This window comes from Lutra lutra, chromosome 6 (genome assembly GCF_902655055.1).
Source record: "Lutra lutra chromosome 6, mLutLut1.2, whole genome shotgun sequence".
In the NCBI taxonomy this organism is placed as follows: Eukaryota; Metazoa; Chordata; class Mammalia; order Carnivora; family Mustelidae; genus Lutra; species Lutra lutra.
This window is the reverse complement of record NC_062283.1, coordinates 94,979,561-94,996,168: the sequence shown is the minus strand read 5'-3', so window position 1 is coordinate 94,996,168 and position 16,608 is coordinate 94,979,561. Positions and strand designations below refer to the sequence as shown.

The 16,608-nt window shown below is 38.9% G+C and overlaps 1 protein-coding gene across 5 annotated transcripts in view; it reads right to left on the bottom strand.

The window, feature by feature from the left end:
* UTRN (utrophin) overlaps window positions 1-16,608 on the bottom strand; it is a 513,165-nt gene that overhangs the window by 358,451 nt on the left and 138,106 nt on the right. For all 5 annotated transcript variants that reach the window (XM_047733710.1, XM_047733711.1, XM_047733712.1 and 2 more), the window contains 9 exons: window positions 13,903-14,106; window positions 12,792-12,973; window positions 11,931-12,081; window positions 10,629-10,748; window positions 8,935-9,036; window positions 5,812-5,919; window positions 5,350-5,529; window positions 4,137-4,306; window positions 473-596 (listed from right to left, as the gene is read on the bottom strand). In XM_047733710.1, the coding sequence (XP_047589666.1) occupies window positions 473-596; window positions 4,137-4,306; window positions 5,350-5,529; window positions 5,812-5,919; window positions 8,935-9,036; window positions 10,629-10,748; window positions 11,931-12,081; window positions 12,792-12,973; window positions 13,903-14,106 (1,341 nt within the window). The remainder of the gene's footprint in view (window positions 1-472; window positions 597-4,136; window positions 4,307-5,349; window positions 5,530-5,811; window positions 5,920-8,934; window positions 9,037-10,628; window positions 10,749-11,930; window positions 12,082-12,791; window positions 12,974-13,902; window positions 14,107-16,608) is intronic.

Below are 16,608 nucleotides of genomic sequence, written 5' to 3'. Positions count from 1 at the left end.
TAGCAGAGTTAAGATCCTATACATTTTCACAGAGTTTATTTTTTTTAAATAAGTCTCTTTCCTAAAGAAGGTATATTGAAGGGATTTTGAGATTTGAAATCATTTGTTGTATTCAGAGTGCAAAATATCTTCAGCATACACAAAGTCATAGACATTATTAGGGACTAGATTAAGGGAGACCTAATCAAGGTAAAAAATAATACTAGTAACTAGATCACACCTTAGAACCATTCCGTCCTGCACATCTCGGAAGTTAGGGGTAAGGGGCAAAAAAATCCCTCCCTCCACACAGGGATCTGATTGCCAGCCAGCTTGATTGATTCACAATTTACTACAATGTTCTAAAAGCTACCTTACAGCTACATTTATTTTACAGAAAGCCTTTGGATCCCATCACACCTTTATGTCAACAGCAAATCAAACCCTCAGTGAAATATTTTATTCACAAGGATATTTTTGTTTTATGTTTTACCTTCAACTTCTTTTTCATTTCTGATGTCTCTTGCATCTTCTTATACCCTTTCATCTCTGCAGCCTGAATGGCAGTCTTTGATTTCACAATGCAGTTCAACAGCTCTGCACTTACAGCATCAAACCTGATTTAAGATTCAGATGTTACTGTTTGTCATTCCTATTCTTCTATTGTTTCACTTGGCTCAAGAGACAGAGCCATCAAAACACCCACCCAGGCACATGTTCTAAATATGCCTCCAAAAAAAAAGCATCATAACATAGAGTAACCAGGCAAAGTAAAATCACACATTTACATTAAAAGTTTGAAAAGAGGGATAATATTGTCACGTTAATAAATAGTTTTTAAGTAACTGAATAACTTTGTAAGAAATCATTTGCATTTTTATAAACTCCCTTGGATAATGGAAAAGATTTGATTGGAAAATAAAAGGAAAAAGCAGGTACAGATATTCTTAAAGCTAATGTCTCCTTTAATTGCACATAATTACTGAGTTCAGTGTATGCCAGGCACTGGACTGGCCTCTTGATATGAAGGTAACTCAGACACAATCCCAGCCTTCATGGTGTTTCCTGTCTCGTCGGGGCATTGGAAAGTACAGGTAAATCACAAGAGAACTCGCCAGGTGCTAATGCCAGGAATTCACCGTAATGGCTCCTAATTCAGTCAGGGAGGGATGGCTTCCTGGAGCACAACAGCGGTACTATGCCCAGGAGTTTTCCTTGCAAAGGGAGAACAAAGAGAAGGAGGACCACACTGGGAACAGCAAGCAGCTAGGCGTGGCTGGAACAGTGAGCCCTAGACAGGCAAGGACCACTGCCAACATGGCAGAGAGCCACACCAACCCACTCTGCAAGACAGATTAAGGAGTCTGGGCATAACCAAAGGGCAACACAGAGCAGGTGAAGGCTTGAAAACACAGGACTGGCATGACTGTGTTCATCCTCTAGAGCTCACTGCACAGAAAAAATAAAGAGAGACAAGACCAGAGGAAAGCAGGCTGTGGTAGTCCCGGGACCCAGAACAGAGACGTGAGGATGGAAGGAAAATGGGGACAAACCCGAAAAGGCCTGTGGAAACCACCACGAGCAGGGGCAAGAGGGGAGCACTCCCTGATTGCTAGCCACATACTGGGCCCTTTGCTAAGTGTTCTGTGTCTATGCTTAACTCAAGTGATCCTCACAACAATCCTGAGATGCCTAGACTATTATTATCCCTTTTAATGCCAGAGAAATGGAGCTCACGGAGGTTTTAAATAATGGCCCCAGGCTCCAAACCTATAGCTGGTAGAGCTCGGTGGGTCCTCCTCACCAGGACTCTACCCACAGGACTCCTCAAAAAAACTCCTGGGGATTTTTAGGAACTTTAAGGTGAGCACAGGTTGTCTGATTCTTTTGGGGAAAGACCTTCAAGCGTTTCTGGTGAATTATGACTATGGTTTTTACAGAGCAGCAATGGTCTCATGTCATGTTAACAGAGATCCCCATCATAGCAAAGAATTGTCCCTCCATAGCTTGAGCTGATAAAAACAGTCACCAGCAGCACCAAAAGAAGAGCAGGGGGAAGTAAACTGCCATTTCTGAAGCAGGTTTTATAAATTGTACTGAGCTCACATCTGCTCTGACAGCCCATTTTAAGACAAGCTAATAGTGATTTCTACCGGAGACTGACGGCATTAAAGGGTCTGGAAAGCATGTCACACTTACGATGGTTAAGGAGACTTTACTCTGAAGGCCCACAGAAATGGGAATATGAAACCCCCTCCCATACTGACGAGGCACCATACTGAAGAGAGCTGGTGGGACTCTATATCGCCTCAGAAAGCAGAATTAGCACTCATGGGTAGTCGTGAAGGGGAGGGACTTGGGCTCCCCGTAAAAATAACCTAATAATGAGATCTCACTGCCCTCGATCACAATGAACTGGACATATAAAAGCTTCTATTTGTCCAGGAATTAACTGCATCAATCAAATCATGGACTGGAAGACTATGGTACTCACAGTTGGTTGCCCAACCAAAAGACACTCCCCTCCCCAACTTCCCTCTGTGGTCCAACTCCCCCAGAACAAAAATACAGAGACCAAAGAAGCCAGACAGTCTCAGCCTCCCGTGCACCCAAGCTGGGGGCAAGTGACTGAATCCTGGCCATTGAGACAGCTGGGTAAGTTAACCAATGCCTTCTAGGCAAGATCTTTCTCCCTGATTGGAAAAAAAAAAAAAAAAGTCAAATAAGGAAAAACTGCCCTTCCTACATATAGATCAGGTTCTACAAGGATGCTCTTCCCAATGCTCTAGCAGTTTCTTGGGAGCACCAAAGGACACGCATGATGGTGAAAGTCAACATCCTCGGAAAAGCCCTATGGTAGGAGGCTGAGCCCCACCATCCCATCCAAATGCCCTGTCTCTGGACTTCCTATAAGAGAATTGATGTGAGAGAATCGATGACCTCATTGTTGAGGTCACCTCTGGTACAGGATTCTGTTGCCGGCAGCAGAAGGCACTCTCTACAACAGGCCCATGTGTGAGATTTTATAGCTCTGCACCCTTAGTCTTTTACAACGTTCCCTGCTTCCAAATGCACCAAGTCAGCACCGGAGAGACACAGGGCCAGATCTACTGGGCAGAAAATAAACACTCGGGGAAGAAAAGACCTGTGGCAATATTCACATCAGGAGCCTCTTCTTCCTGTGCTGCCTCAACAAGTAAAGTGTCCGCAGCTGCAGCCTGAACCTTGGGGGTCCTCCAGCCCCAGCAGGGAGAGGCTGGTAGGAGGCAGAAACACAGCCTTATTATCAAAATGAAAAGCATCCAGTAAAATTGGAATCCCGCTTCATCTAACAGAAGCTACATTGGGGAAATCATATCATTTTTATTCAGGCCCCAAATAATTGCCCATTTATCCCAGCACCGGGATTCTCCCGTAGAAGGGAGAGACTAGAAGGGCTGATTTACAGCTCGGCTGCTCTGGGGCAGGTGAGGTCTGTTACCAGGGTGTCACACAGCCCAGCTCCACAGCATAGCTGCCATATAGATGCTCAATTTCTATCAGATTTCTATCAGATGGGATTAGTCCTTTTCTGAAGAGCCTGAGTTTCCTCTGAATCAATAAGACCAAAAAAAAGAAAAAAAAAAGACATTTTATGTCAAAGACGGATCTTTAAGCCAAGCCTAAAGAATGTGTTCATGAATCTGACAAAAGAATTGAAAAAGGAAAATGTGGAAAAAAAGGAATGAGGGAAAAAAAGGAGACTACAAAGGAATGACTTCCCTGCATTTAGTATTTTTTGGCAAGAGGAGGGAAGGAAGGTACAAAGAACAAGGAGATCTTTCTATAGCAAAACCGCCAGGGTTCTCACAGTGAAAGAAAGAAGGAACAGGCAATCACGGGCAGTCCTAGCCTCCCAAGGTAGACACGGGAAATGAAGAAGCAAAGGTTCTGTCACACAGTTTTCCAGACTGAACACAGGATAAATACGATCACCTGAGACATTCAGATGCTTAGCCAGCGTGGAGGAGAACACTCAGAAGCCTCAGGGGTAGTGAAGGGTTCAGCAACTGAACTTCCATAATAATAATTACATCTAAATTTGCATAGGATTAGTGATTAGTACAGATACATGATGTGCCGTAGTGCATTTGGAAAATGTCTCTATCCCTTCTCACTTTTTCTTAGCTTCAACATCCACAGGAGTCTGTCTCCTCTTTGGGGGAGGGGGCGGCGGCAGTTCTTGCTTAGATCTTTTCGTAGTTACTTGTTCTCTTACGCGGACCGTCTCCAAAAGATCCTTCTGAGGAATCTGGGACATCCCCAGCTTTGCCACAGCCTGAGTCACCTGAAGGATAAATCAGCCAGACGTTTTATTGTTTTGTCACAGCTTTACTGAACTGTAATTCACGTGCCATCCCATTCTCCCTTCAACAGTACACCGTTCAGTAGTTACCGTATGTTCAGAACTGTGCGACCATTCCCCACCTTCTCACTGCGGAATAGTTTTATCATTTCCCCAAAAGAAACTCCATACCCATTAATAGTCCACCCCTGCCCATCCACCCCTCCCCCCCAGGACCTGCTGACGACTAACTTCTTTTATTATCTCTATGGATTTGCCTATTTGGGGTGTTTTACATAGAGAGAATTAGAGTGCATTCAGTCTTGTGACCAGCTTCTTGTGGTTAGCATAATATTTTCTTTCTCACATTTTATTTATTTATTTGCCAGAGAGAGAGAATGAGCACAAGGAGGGGGAACAGAAGGCAGAGGGAGAAGCAGGCTTCCCACTGAGCGAGGAGCCCGATGCGGGACCCTGGGATCATGACCTGGGATCATGACCTGAGCCAAAGGCAGACACTTAACCAACTGAGCCACCCGAGCATCCCTTGCATAATATTTTCAAGGTTCATTCACACTGTAGCATGTGTCAGTACTTCATGTTTTTAACCCTCAAATAATATTCCATCGCATGGATATACCACCTTCGTTTATCCATCCTTCTATGGATGGGACATTAGGCTGATGCACTTCTGTGTTATTATAAACAATAAGGCTATGAATATCCATGTACCAACCAAAGTTGTATTTTTTATCAAATCACTAATATATATTTTTAAATTAATAAGATTAAGATTTAAAGATGATTTAATGGATTCATGTCTAAGCATGATCAGTTTACTAAGAGTTAACTTACCGGATATTAGACTTTCTGAAGATCTATTAAAATTTACTTCAGAAAACTAAAGATTTTTCACAAGTGAATTTCTCAATTTTATAGTTTTTTTGCAGTTTATCTACTATTCTTTTATTTCATAAAAACTAAAACTAAACTGAACATTTAATTTCTACTTCATGGCACAGCATACAAACCAAAGCAAAAGGTACCTGGTTGGAGGAATCTTCTAGTCTCTGAACCAAAGAATCCCATCTCTGAGTTAGTTCCTCTGAGTCACTGTTGATCTTCTTGGATGCCTTGGGATTATCAAGTAATTGACCCACATCCTGGCCAATCTCACTTAGCTGATCCAATGCTTGACGTTTCATTTCCATGTCTTCCTTCAAAATCTAGTATTTCAAATATTTATTAGAAGACTCCCTCTTAAAAGGACTCTGTATTTCTGCCCCCTCATCAGGAAATGCAAACATACATTTTATAGTAAAATTTACTTGCTATGCAGTTCACTAATGTTAAAATCTAAGATTCCTGGTTCTGGATCATCACATGGCAGTGTTCTAGTGCTGCATAAGGATCCATAACCTGTATTCACTAAACCATGTTAACCAATGACAGAAAACACTAAAATGTCACAGGCTTACAAGACAGATGTTGACAGTGACACCACTTACAGCCAGTCGTCGAATGCTGACACTTAGTTCCTTTGGGTCTTTGAAGTTGCTCGTCTGGACTTTATTTAAAGCCTCTTCTTTTTCAGTTAGCCAAGCTTTCAACAAGCACTACGAGTAATCACAAAAGTCAGAATTATATTTGGAGAATCGTTCAGTTATTCAATTCAATAGAGTTCCCAAGTCTTTAACTTTCATGCTAGTTGAGGCTTCACTCTCACCTAGGGTAGGAAGGACTTCAAACACCCAATCTCGAAACATGCATGGCCTAGAAATACATCTTTCTTTAAGATATTATCCTTCTCAGATTTGCAACAGATCAATCTGACATTAGCCCCCACACCTGGGTAATTAAATCTAATTCTCAGGGAGGTAGGTGGATCTAAAAGGTTAAAATCCAATTACTATCCAAATCTCCAAAGGAATCACATTATAACTCTCAAGAGGCAGGAGAAAACTTAGGAATTGTCCTTACCCAGAACAGCATTTTAGGGAGGAGAGAGAGATAAGCCATTATATGTCTAAGATTACTTGGTTAGTTAATGAGAGAAACAGATCAAAGACCCACACCCCAAAGCCAATGGTTTTCCCACAGCATCATTCAGGAAAATCACAGTAATGCTCCAGGTTCAACAGCAATTGTTGATTAGAATAATTGATTAGAAGAAAGTTTAAGGATATTCCAAAGCCAACATAAGGACATTTAAACTGCATTGGCCAACATGAAGAAGATGTTCAGTAATGCAGAAAGAGAAACTTGAAAGAGGGATGGAAAACCACATGGCTGCTTTGGGATAATTCTTCCCACAATACAGTTATCTGTAGCAGAAGCTCTTTTCTATATAGTTGGAGGAAAAAATCTTGGTTCTGTGTTAGTAGTAGAATCAATTCTTTCTCCAACTATTTTATTTATTTTCCTCTATATTCCACAAAAAAAAAAAAATGAACATTAGGAAATTAAATGGCAAACAGGGATCCTGTCCTCAATATAGTAAAGGGGTAAGATATGCACATAAGTAACTATGGCAAAAGAAAGTGCAGATACTACTATATATATATATGGCTTATTTTATATTTCTAATATATAATATTTATGTAATATAAAATATTATATAATGGTGTCTGCACTATATTTTAATTTGGGAATTAAATACATACACACACACACACACACACACACATACACACACACACACACACACATTAAATGTCACACAGTTCCAAAGAAGAAGAGATGACTTCTAGTTTTAGGATAGTGGGGGAGGGAGAGGTAGTTTATAGACGACTTCATTCCTTGAGGAAGAGGACAGCTCAAAAATGAAAAAACTGGTAAAAAGACATTCCCTAACAGATATCACCCCTTAAGTAAAAACAGAGAGGCTAGAAAACAAACAGAATACATTCACTCTTTCAAAAACATGAAAACAAAACAATGCAAACCATGAGGAAGCTACAATGTGCCGTGCATTGGGAAAAGAACAGTGAAAAAGAACCAGCACTACTCTCATGGCACTGACAGTCTAAGAATGGGCTACAAACTGGGAAATCAGGGTTTGAACCTGGGGACATGGAAGGATGGAGGGAAAATTGAAGTTGGAAAGGTAGGTTGAAGTTCTTTATAGAATATCCTGCATGCCACACTTACACTTGGCCTGTCCTGCATAAGTATGGAACTAATTCTCGAGCCCATTTCTAACTGTTGTAAAGCCTCTACAACCGAGTAAAAGATAGTTTCTTGAAAGATTTTTTAACTCCGATTCAGTTTAGTCTCATTTAATTTAATTTATTTAGTCTCATTTAATTTAGTCTTATTTAATTTGCAAAAGCAAATTATATGTATATTAAGTACCAACATTGTTTCCAATTCTACATCTTAACAAGATTCTCCATCCCTAACACTAGCAGAAAGCCACTCAGAGGTTAGTTTTAAATCTAAATACAGATGGCCAAACTACTAGTCATTCCCTATTTTTAAGATTTTTTATTACCAAATTAAAAAGTATTTCTGAATTTTAAATTATTTTACTTAGTATAAGAGGAACACAATGGTTTTCTCTAGCCATCAATGTGTCCTACTGTCATTACTGAAGTGAAATTTAATTATTCTCTGTGACTCTTTGGCCTGAATACAAGGGTTCAAGTAAACATAAACATTTATATAGTGAAACGAAAATATGTCAGAAGTCAGAATAAGATCCATCAAAGGATTCTTAATAAGAAAATTCTGGCCAGAGACTGGGGGCAGGAGGTAGCGATTAACAATTTATACTGGGAAAATTTTGCAACCTACTTTTTAAGATGTTCTCTCTGCCACCCTATTTAGTAAACCACAAAACATCACACACTTGTTTTTATCCCTTGAAAAGAATATACTCGCTTTTTGTGTATGGAAATGAAATGCATTTAAAAGAATCTAAATGGACACTGAAATGTGGGAATAAAGTATCTGCTTATTTTCTAAAACCACAATGTCTGACATTTTGGGAGAAAAGTTTTGCTTATTTGTATTCTGTTTTGATGGTTGCTCTTCTGGAAGGATGGAGGGTGGGCAAAGGGCCACACTTCTGACTGAAAACTTCAGTGGCAGCTTTTTATTTATCAGAGCCAAAAGTTCATTTGCCATAGTAATTCTTATTGGAAAAAATATAGTATTAACCCAGTATTAAATGATGGTGTTGTTAAATAATATTTTCCTGTTAATTTCAGTAGTTTATCTTGGTTAAAAATCAAGAAAAACTGTGATTGAAAATTCACAAAGCATTGAGTGGATTCATTTATGAATTATTTACTGAGCTAAATGTGCTAAGCACTACTATGTTGATACAAGTCCAAACACAATATCCAACACAAATACAATAAGAAATCATAATCATGAAAGTAGAATGTCTACATACTAACATAACGAACACATCAAATTAAGTGTTACTACCATGAAGCCATATAATATGATTTCTATGAATAAGCTACTTGATCGGTTATAAAATGCACAGAAATCTGATTTTGAAAATAATAAACATTGTGTATTTTCCTTTCAAAGGAAAGTAAACAAGTTTATCATAATATCATCATTAAATATAGGTTACTTTTCACCATCTGTCGCGCCCATTATGGCTAACAGTTTCATACCTGTTCTTCTAATAATTCCTGCCACAACATATTGATTTCTTGTAACCTATTCCAACGTTCCTCGGTCCAACGGCACACTGCTGTCCAGCGTTCACCAAGTTTCTAGTAAAGGAAGAAACCATCCTTTGTCAGCAGAATCTTAAAAGATAGTTACAATGATCCTCAAAGAAATTCATGACATCCATTGCTCTTTACTACAGAGTAACAATTTATAAAAAATATTTTTAATAAAAATTGCTTTAAAATAGTACAGATGAATCCTATAAATTTATAGATGAGAAAAACTAATTTCCAAAGAATTTAACTGTTTCGTATTACATAGTTAGAAAGTGGTACAGTTAGATCTCTGTTCTTTAACTTTTGACTCCAAATTCCTGCTCTTTCCATATCAGTAGTTTTTATATGATAATTTGACATTTTTCACATACCTTCAGAACAGAGCATACATATCTACTTTTTGTGCTTCAAATTTTTCAGGCTGTAATTATCTTTTCAAAAAAATTCATTGCATCAATTAACCACCTTTTACATGCCAAGAAAATTTTCATATGGAATACCAAAAAGGAAAAAAAAAAATTTAACCTTATAAAAACTGTTTTGAGTTTCTGTAAGATTTTTTAAAATGTTCAATTGATTTGTTCTGTTTATATTACACAAAAATCAGGAACAGAATCTTAGGAGTATTAGCAATGCTAAATGAATAAATTTGGTTGTTTAAAAATCATTATTTATGATGACTTTTCCAACACATTATTTTATTACCACTTTCTAAATAATGATTAACAAATGTTACATTTAATTTCCACATTACTTACATGTTCAAGGAATTATTTAATTCATATTACATTATTTCAATATTTAATAACAGAGTAAGCTTTGTAGAAAGCAAAAAGTAGAGAAGTTAGAGCCAAAGACAGGACTCCAGTCTCGGCATGAAAATTCATTGCCTACCTAAATCTCAGTGGCATCACATGAATCTCCATCCCCTCACTGTTAAATAGGCAAGCCATGAATGCCTAGCTATCAGGTTACTGTAATAACTAAGTAATGTTCCACCAAAAAGTCTCAGAACCACCGGCCAATTTTAAATGTTATAAAAGAAAAATGATAAGACTGTAGTCTGAAAGTGATTGAAAAATCATTTGGCATCATCATATTGGGTAATCCAAATACTGTTCAAACAAAATAGCAAAAAATCTCTAATTAAAGACTTGTAAAGATACACTATAGCCTTTGTGCAAAAAAACAGCTATTTTGGGGTTCCCAAAACTGTTGTTGAAATTCATGCATTGATCTCCCAAAGAAGCAGGGATATTTAACCCTGCACAGCTGAAATTCTCAAACTTCAACAGGCACGTAAGTACAGATCCACTGGCCCCTCTCCCAGGGATTCAGGTCTGTGTGGAGCCCAGGAATCCACATTTTAACAAAGTCCTCAAGCTGTTTCCATTTTGCAGGAGGAAGCTGGGGACCACAAGCAGCCCTGCCCATCCACCCCCCAAGGGCAGCAAGAAAGGAAAGTTCCTAAGTACCGCTATTGAACCCACAGCTGGGGGAACCCAACTGGGAAGTTCAAACTAAAGGTTAGCATCTCCTCTAAATGAACAGTGAGACAGGACCTGAGGAACAGGGGTGCCAAATCAGGGTTTCAGACCACAGAGTCCTTGGGAATAGTCCACCTCCAGGGTCCATACCTGTAACTGATCTTCGAGAACAGCAGTGGCGCTCTCACCACTATTTTCATCAACAATCACCACCATGTGCGTTAGTGAATTTACCTTCACCTGTTCAGCCTCAAGATCATTTTGCAAATGCTAGGGGAAAAAATTAAGATACACCATTACTTCTACTCTCTTCACATTTACCTATTTAAAATCCACTCACCTGCCAAGAGTAATTAAGGACACTTAATGAGGCATCGTGTTTAAACTTCCCATCATTACTCTAAGTGTTCTACTAATGAAACAAGCCCCTTAACATTTTTACATTTCATCATCATGAACCAAAGCAGGTTGAAAAATGCAGTGCCATAACAGATCGCAAATGGGATATCATCACTCTTAATACAAGTTCCGGCAAAAAAAAAAAAAAAAAAAAGTGGAACCCAGGGCTTGAGTGAATACAAAAGTAATTAAGATAAGAACATAGAATTCCTAAGACAAAAATAATAATAATAATAATAATACAGAGTCAGATCATTTTAGTGAAGCATAACGTAAGGTGAGAGGTAAGTAGAATGGGGTCTAAAAGTCAGAAGCCACTCAGATTAGCTACACAGGAAAGCAATTCAGGATATACGGACACCTTCCACTCTTCCCTTCTGCAAGGGTAAAGCATGATAGGTCATTAGATTTTTTGCATGTAGGTAATTTATTTAAATGCTACTAACAGAGTTGTCAAATGCCTCTTAAATCATGTTTAATGTATCCTTAAGGTTTTATCTATCAGTTATCCAGCTATTCCACTAAAAATAAAACTCTTCAATTTGAAGAGAAGCTCTTTTACTCTTCCTTTCCCTGACTATGAAAAGTTATCTTCTAAATTTGTGACCAGATTATATTGTCTACCAAATTTCGATTCCTTGTCTGGTGCCTGACACTCTCCTCTATCACAGAAGAAACACAGCTTTCGTTAAAGAATTAGGTCCAGATAAATCTGAGGGTTTGCCTCATTCCCCACACCCTGCATTAATTCCAATACACTAGAGTCCTTAGCCACTTAGAAGTCCAAAACAAAAACCCTTAAGAGCCTTATGAACACTAAGTCCTTTCAGAAGAAAACTACACAGACTTATGTAAAATTTTACCTGCACTGTCATCCCTGGCTTAGGGCTTAGAAAAGCCACACACCCTGTGTGTTTCTATCACTGAATAAAAGAGAACACTGAAGAAGTATCCCATCTCTGCACGAATGACAGAAGCCATCAGCCCCCAAGAAGGCTAAGTGCTGCCTTTTCATATTTGATAAGGTATAAAAGAAATATGAGCCAGATTTACTTTATGATCTTCCAGCAGCTTTTGTAGGGATTTTAAATCATCATCCAGGGGGCAAGTTTCCATCTTTTGAATGCGTTCTTCTGTGAGCGTTAACCAGGCGGACAGCTGCTGCAACTGCTTCTTTTGTAGCTCCATCAATACATCGTGCAGCCTGGCCGGGGACAAACACACATCAGCCCCACGCCTTTTCCCCTTTGCAAAAGCCAAACACATGCTCCAGGCACCAAAGAAATGGGGCAAGGGAATGCAGTCTTGTCTAACCATTGGAAGTACCATTTAGTCTTTAAATATAGAAACAAGCACAAAAACTTTTACTTTCTTCCTAAATGGAGTCAATTAAATGGATCTAAAGGATGCAAATCACAGCCCCCTCTATTCATATCAGAATCATTGTTTCTTCAATCCGGAATTCCTGCTTATTAAATAGGCGGAAATTGCAACGGAATGCAGCTTGCTCCTTATTACACAATACATGAAATAAAATGAACCATGGGAAAAAGAAACTGCTCTAAAAAAATGTTACACGATGGAATTGTAGATAAATACTACATAGTCTTGTCTTCAGATAGAGTTCATGGCTGGCTGATTTTAATGCCGTGAAGAGATAACTGTCCATATGAAATGTCTTCTCCTTTTTTGCTCATTTCTGTATTCCCAATCGTAACCTTCTCATTCGGTTAACACATCGAAGAGGAAACAAACATCACACAAAATCCAAGCAACGTTACAAAAAGAAAAGTGCAACTTTTACAAGGCAAGTTTTGAAATTATCTTGTCTTCGCAGACATGCAGGCTTTAACCAAGCTAAACTGAGCAATGCAGCCGATGGGATAAAGTGTTAGTTTCTTTGCTTGCACTCACCGGGACTGTCTGTCCATACTATCCACCCTAAGTGCCTCCCATCTAGCATTTAGCAGGGTCATTTGTTCCTGTATCTCAAATTCCTCTTCATCTGACAGAGTTCCTTGTGTTATCAGCTGGTTTCCTGCCTGTAGGACACTCCCCACACTGCTCTGGTGTGCTGTCAGCTCCATCATAAAAGCCTAGAAAGGTACATCATTATGATTTGTGAGCTGCTCATTGAAGAAAAAAAAATCTTAATAAATTGTTAATGCCTAATATCAGTGCTACAGAAAAAAGTAGCCATGCAGAGTATAAATAAAGTAGACTTTGATCCAATGGTTGAAGCGCTGAGTATCAGAAATAAGAAGCTGGCTTAAGTAAAAAGGGAACAGATCAAAGAGGACGACATTACATCTGATAATAGCAGCTGTTTTTAAATAAATGCTGATGACGCTACTGATTGTGAACATGGAATTATGAGAAAATACAATAAGTAAAACACCATGCTCACCCAAGAGGACCTGCTTCAGGAAGATTACCGCTTCTATTATTTTCATATCAAAATAGCAAATAACACCCATCCTTAATACACCAACACATCAAAAAAAAAAAAAAAAAACCTACTTAATCAAAGGAAATCTCCATATAATCAAATCATTACACTACGAAGATATATAGTCTCAAAACAACAGGAAATTTTCATTATATAAAATTATACAGGAACACTGGATGGGATACTTGCTTAATTATCTGATAAATGAAAACAGTCACTTTCTAGAGGGCACTCAAAACCTAAAGATTTGGTGTATTGATGAGCCATATGGTATTTTAATTTTAACAATATAACTCTTAACTTCAGAAACAAGCAGTACAACACTTTAATTTTTGTCCGTGGCTCCACAGAACATACAAGCCATATAAGACTAAAATCTGAAATCTAATTCCAATGCACAGTTACTCACGCACACCAATTTTAAAATCAAGTCCTATTTAAATATCGCAAGCCCTAAAATATACCATGACCTTCCTACGGAGATGTCAGTAAACAAGGAACATCAGGGTAGAGCCCCCAATTAAGGCACAGACACCAGGGTGCATACAGCCTGTCCATCAGCTACAGGTTATTTACTTCATGGGTAGCAAACTGGTCTTTGACTTCTTCCACATCATCAGAAATGTCATCCTGCTCCTGGAAAGTGTCCTCGGCGGAAAGCAGCCAGGTCAGCACTTCCTCCAGCGCTATCTGATAGCTGTCCAGATCCATGTCAACCTCGGTGACCGTGCTAGGGGTTTTGGGTCCGGGACTCTCATGCTCCTCCTCCAGTGCTGAGCTCTAGAATAAAACAAACCCAACAGAACACCCCAGGCATCATGAAAACAAGAAGGTGTTCAACAAAGACGCGCTGTATGGAGAACATTAAGGTTCCACCATGACTTAGGCATTCATCCAATTCTCAGGAGCAGGGCACACAATGCCATAAATGGAGCAGGAGGCATTTATGAAGTGTGCTGGGAAGGCAAAGAGGACAAAAGTAGAATGCACTCATGGATTCTGTACTCATGGAAATTTTAATATAGCCAGAGAGAGATAAATAACCCACATGAATCACTTCTGAACAAAAATAAAATGGCTATTAGCAAAGTTATAAATTCCATGGATCCAATGAGGGATGCTATTTGAGTACACTAAGGGCTAAAATAGGAAAGTTTTATAGTGAATCTGGAACATGTTGGGCCTTGAAGGATGGATATAATTTAAAGAAAACAGATAGAGACCAGAACTCTGCTTTGACCCCCAGTTTTACTTAGTTGCATTTTGTACTGCATTTTAGACACTGAAACACAGCGACACATCTAGACTGGTTTACCAATGGTATTTTTTGAGGCAACTGTCCTTGGGTGCATGTGTGTGTGGGGTGTGTGTGTGTGTGTGTGTGTAGTGTATATGGGGTTGGGTTTCAGGAAAGACTTCTCTGAAAAAGTCCCAGTGAACCAGAAAAGACAGGAAGCTTGCCATTCACATAGGAGGTGCAGAAGCATTTCACAGACAAGAACACACGTGAACAGTCTCGGGGAAGGAAAAGACAATGTCCGCCATGACTACAGAGGAGCAGCCAGAGAGGAACTGACTGCAGAGGTAGTCTGGCTCTTGAAAACAAAAAGAGAAGATGAGGCCTTTAATTAGCATGAAGGCTGGAACAGAAAGGAAACACACACCAAAAACATTTTGATGGAAGAACCAAACAGACCCAGTAACCCACATGCAGGAGTTAAAAAAGTGAATCAGGGAGCACGCAGATGAAACACTGGATAATTAAGACATAGATGGTGCCAAACAGAGATGGGGAAATGAGATGAGTTCTGGACCTAAAATCTTCAAACTGTGGAGACAAAATAACCCTGGATATCATTTAGTACCAAACCTCTAGACTACAATGAGGATACCTGAACACAAGGACAGTTAGAGACCAGCCAACAGTCACTTAGATGGGCCCTACGATCCCTGAGGGCTGAGGTGGAAGGCATTATTTAACTGCCAATGTTCAGAAGGTATTAATTGAAACACGAGAGGAGACTTTGAACTGAAAGTGTGATTTACAGAGAAATGCAAGAATTATTTGCTGACTACCTAAGCCCTACAGCATATGTTTATAGGAAGAGCCAGAGAGGAAGGCTGGCTATCAGTATTCATTGGAAAGGAGCGGGTGGCAAACTCTGTCAAAGAGTAGATAGATGATTAAAACTTAGCCACATTTTATTTCTTCAGTTAACTTAATTCAGCCTCTATGGCACTAATGAAAGCAGGAAAATGTTAATACACTTGCTCTTAATCAAACAGCAAATGGCTTCTCTAATTCTTATCATGGAATCCTGAGCACTAAACAAAAATGATGATTTTATCTACACATAATGAAAGGCAAATGAAATTTCCTTCCTTTTTAAGAATGGCTTTAACTGCATGAAGTAAAATATACCATCTTTCTAATGAAAGGAACCCCAACCTAATAAAGAAATGATTTTAAAACCAAAAGGCAACCTCAGAAGATTATCTGAGCCAATTAGCAGGGTGCATCATTAATGACAGATAGCTATGTTACTCAAAACAAATGCTTCTCAGCATTCTTTTCAGTCAGTTATAAAACATTAGGGCTTTTCCTCAGTATCACTCAATTTTCAAAACTACGAAAGAGCCCTGGGTTCAAAAGCTGGCCCATCTCTTGCCCTCTTTCCTTCAGTAAGTTATTTTCTTTTTCTCTAAGTCATGCTATTTTTTGAAATGGGGAACATAAAAGAATTGGTACCTACTACCCATAGAAAATCAGAAATAGTAAGTAACCTCTCTGAGCCCCGGAGAATGAAAAACAAGTGTTAATGCCAATTCAAGACCACTGTCATTAGATGAGAATTAACATTCTTTACAAAGGAACTTCTTAAGTGAGGATAAATGGCAGTGCCAAAACTAATTTAGAAGGAAAAGTTATAGTGATGATAGTTGCTGCCTATTGAATGTCTATCAATATCACTGTAGGTACTTTGACTCACCTTTATAAGTGGGTGGTTTTATGCAGATTTTTCAGCTAAAACTGTGGTTGAAAAGGTAAGTAAGCAACTCAAAACAAATTGTAACAGGAATGAACTTTGAGCTTCCAAGCCCATGCTTTCTGACTCTCTAAAATGTATTTATTTATCATTTTGAAAGCCATGTACATCCCTTAGTTGCTTAGCTGGTTAACATGCTGGACCAAATGACTTTTGAAAAGGTTTTGTCCAACTATTAAGATTCTTTCATTTTATGAATTAAGAGAACTGGTTAGGATGCCTGGGTGGCTCAGTG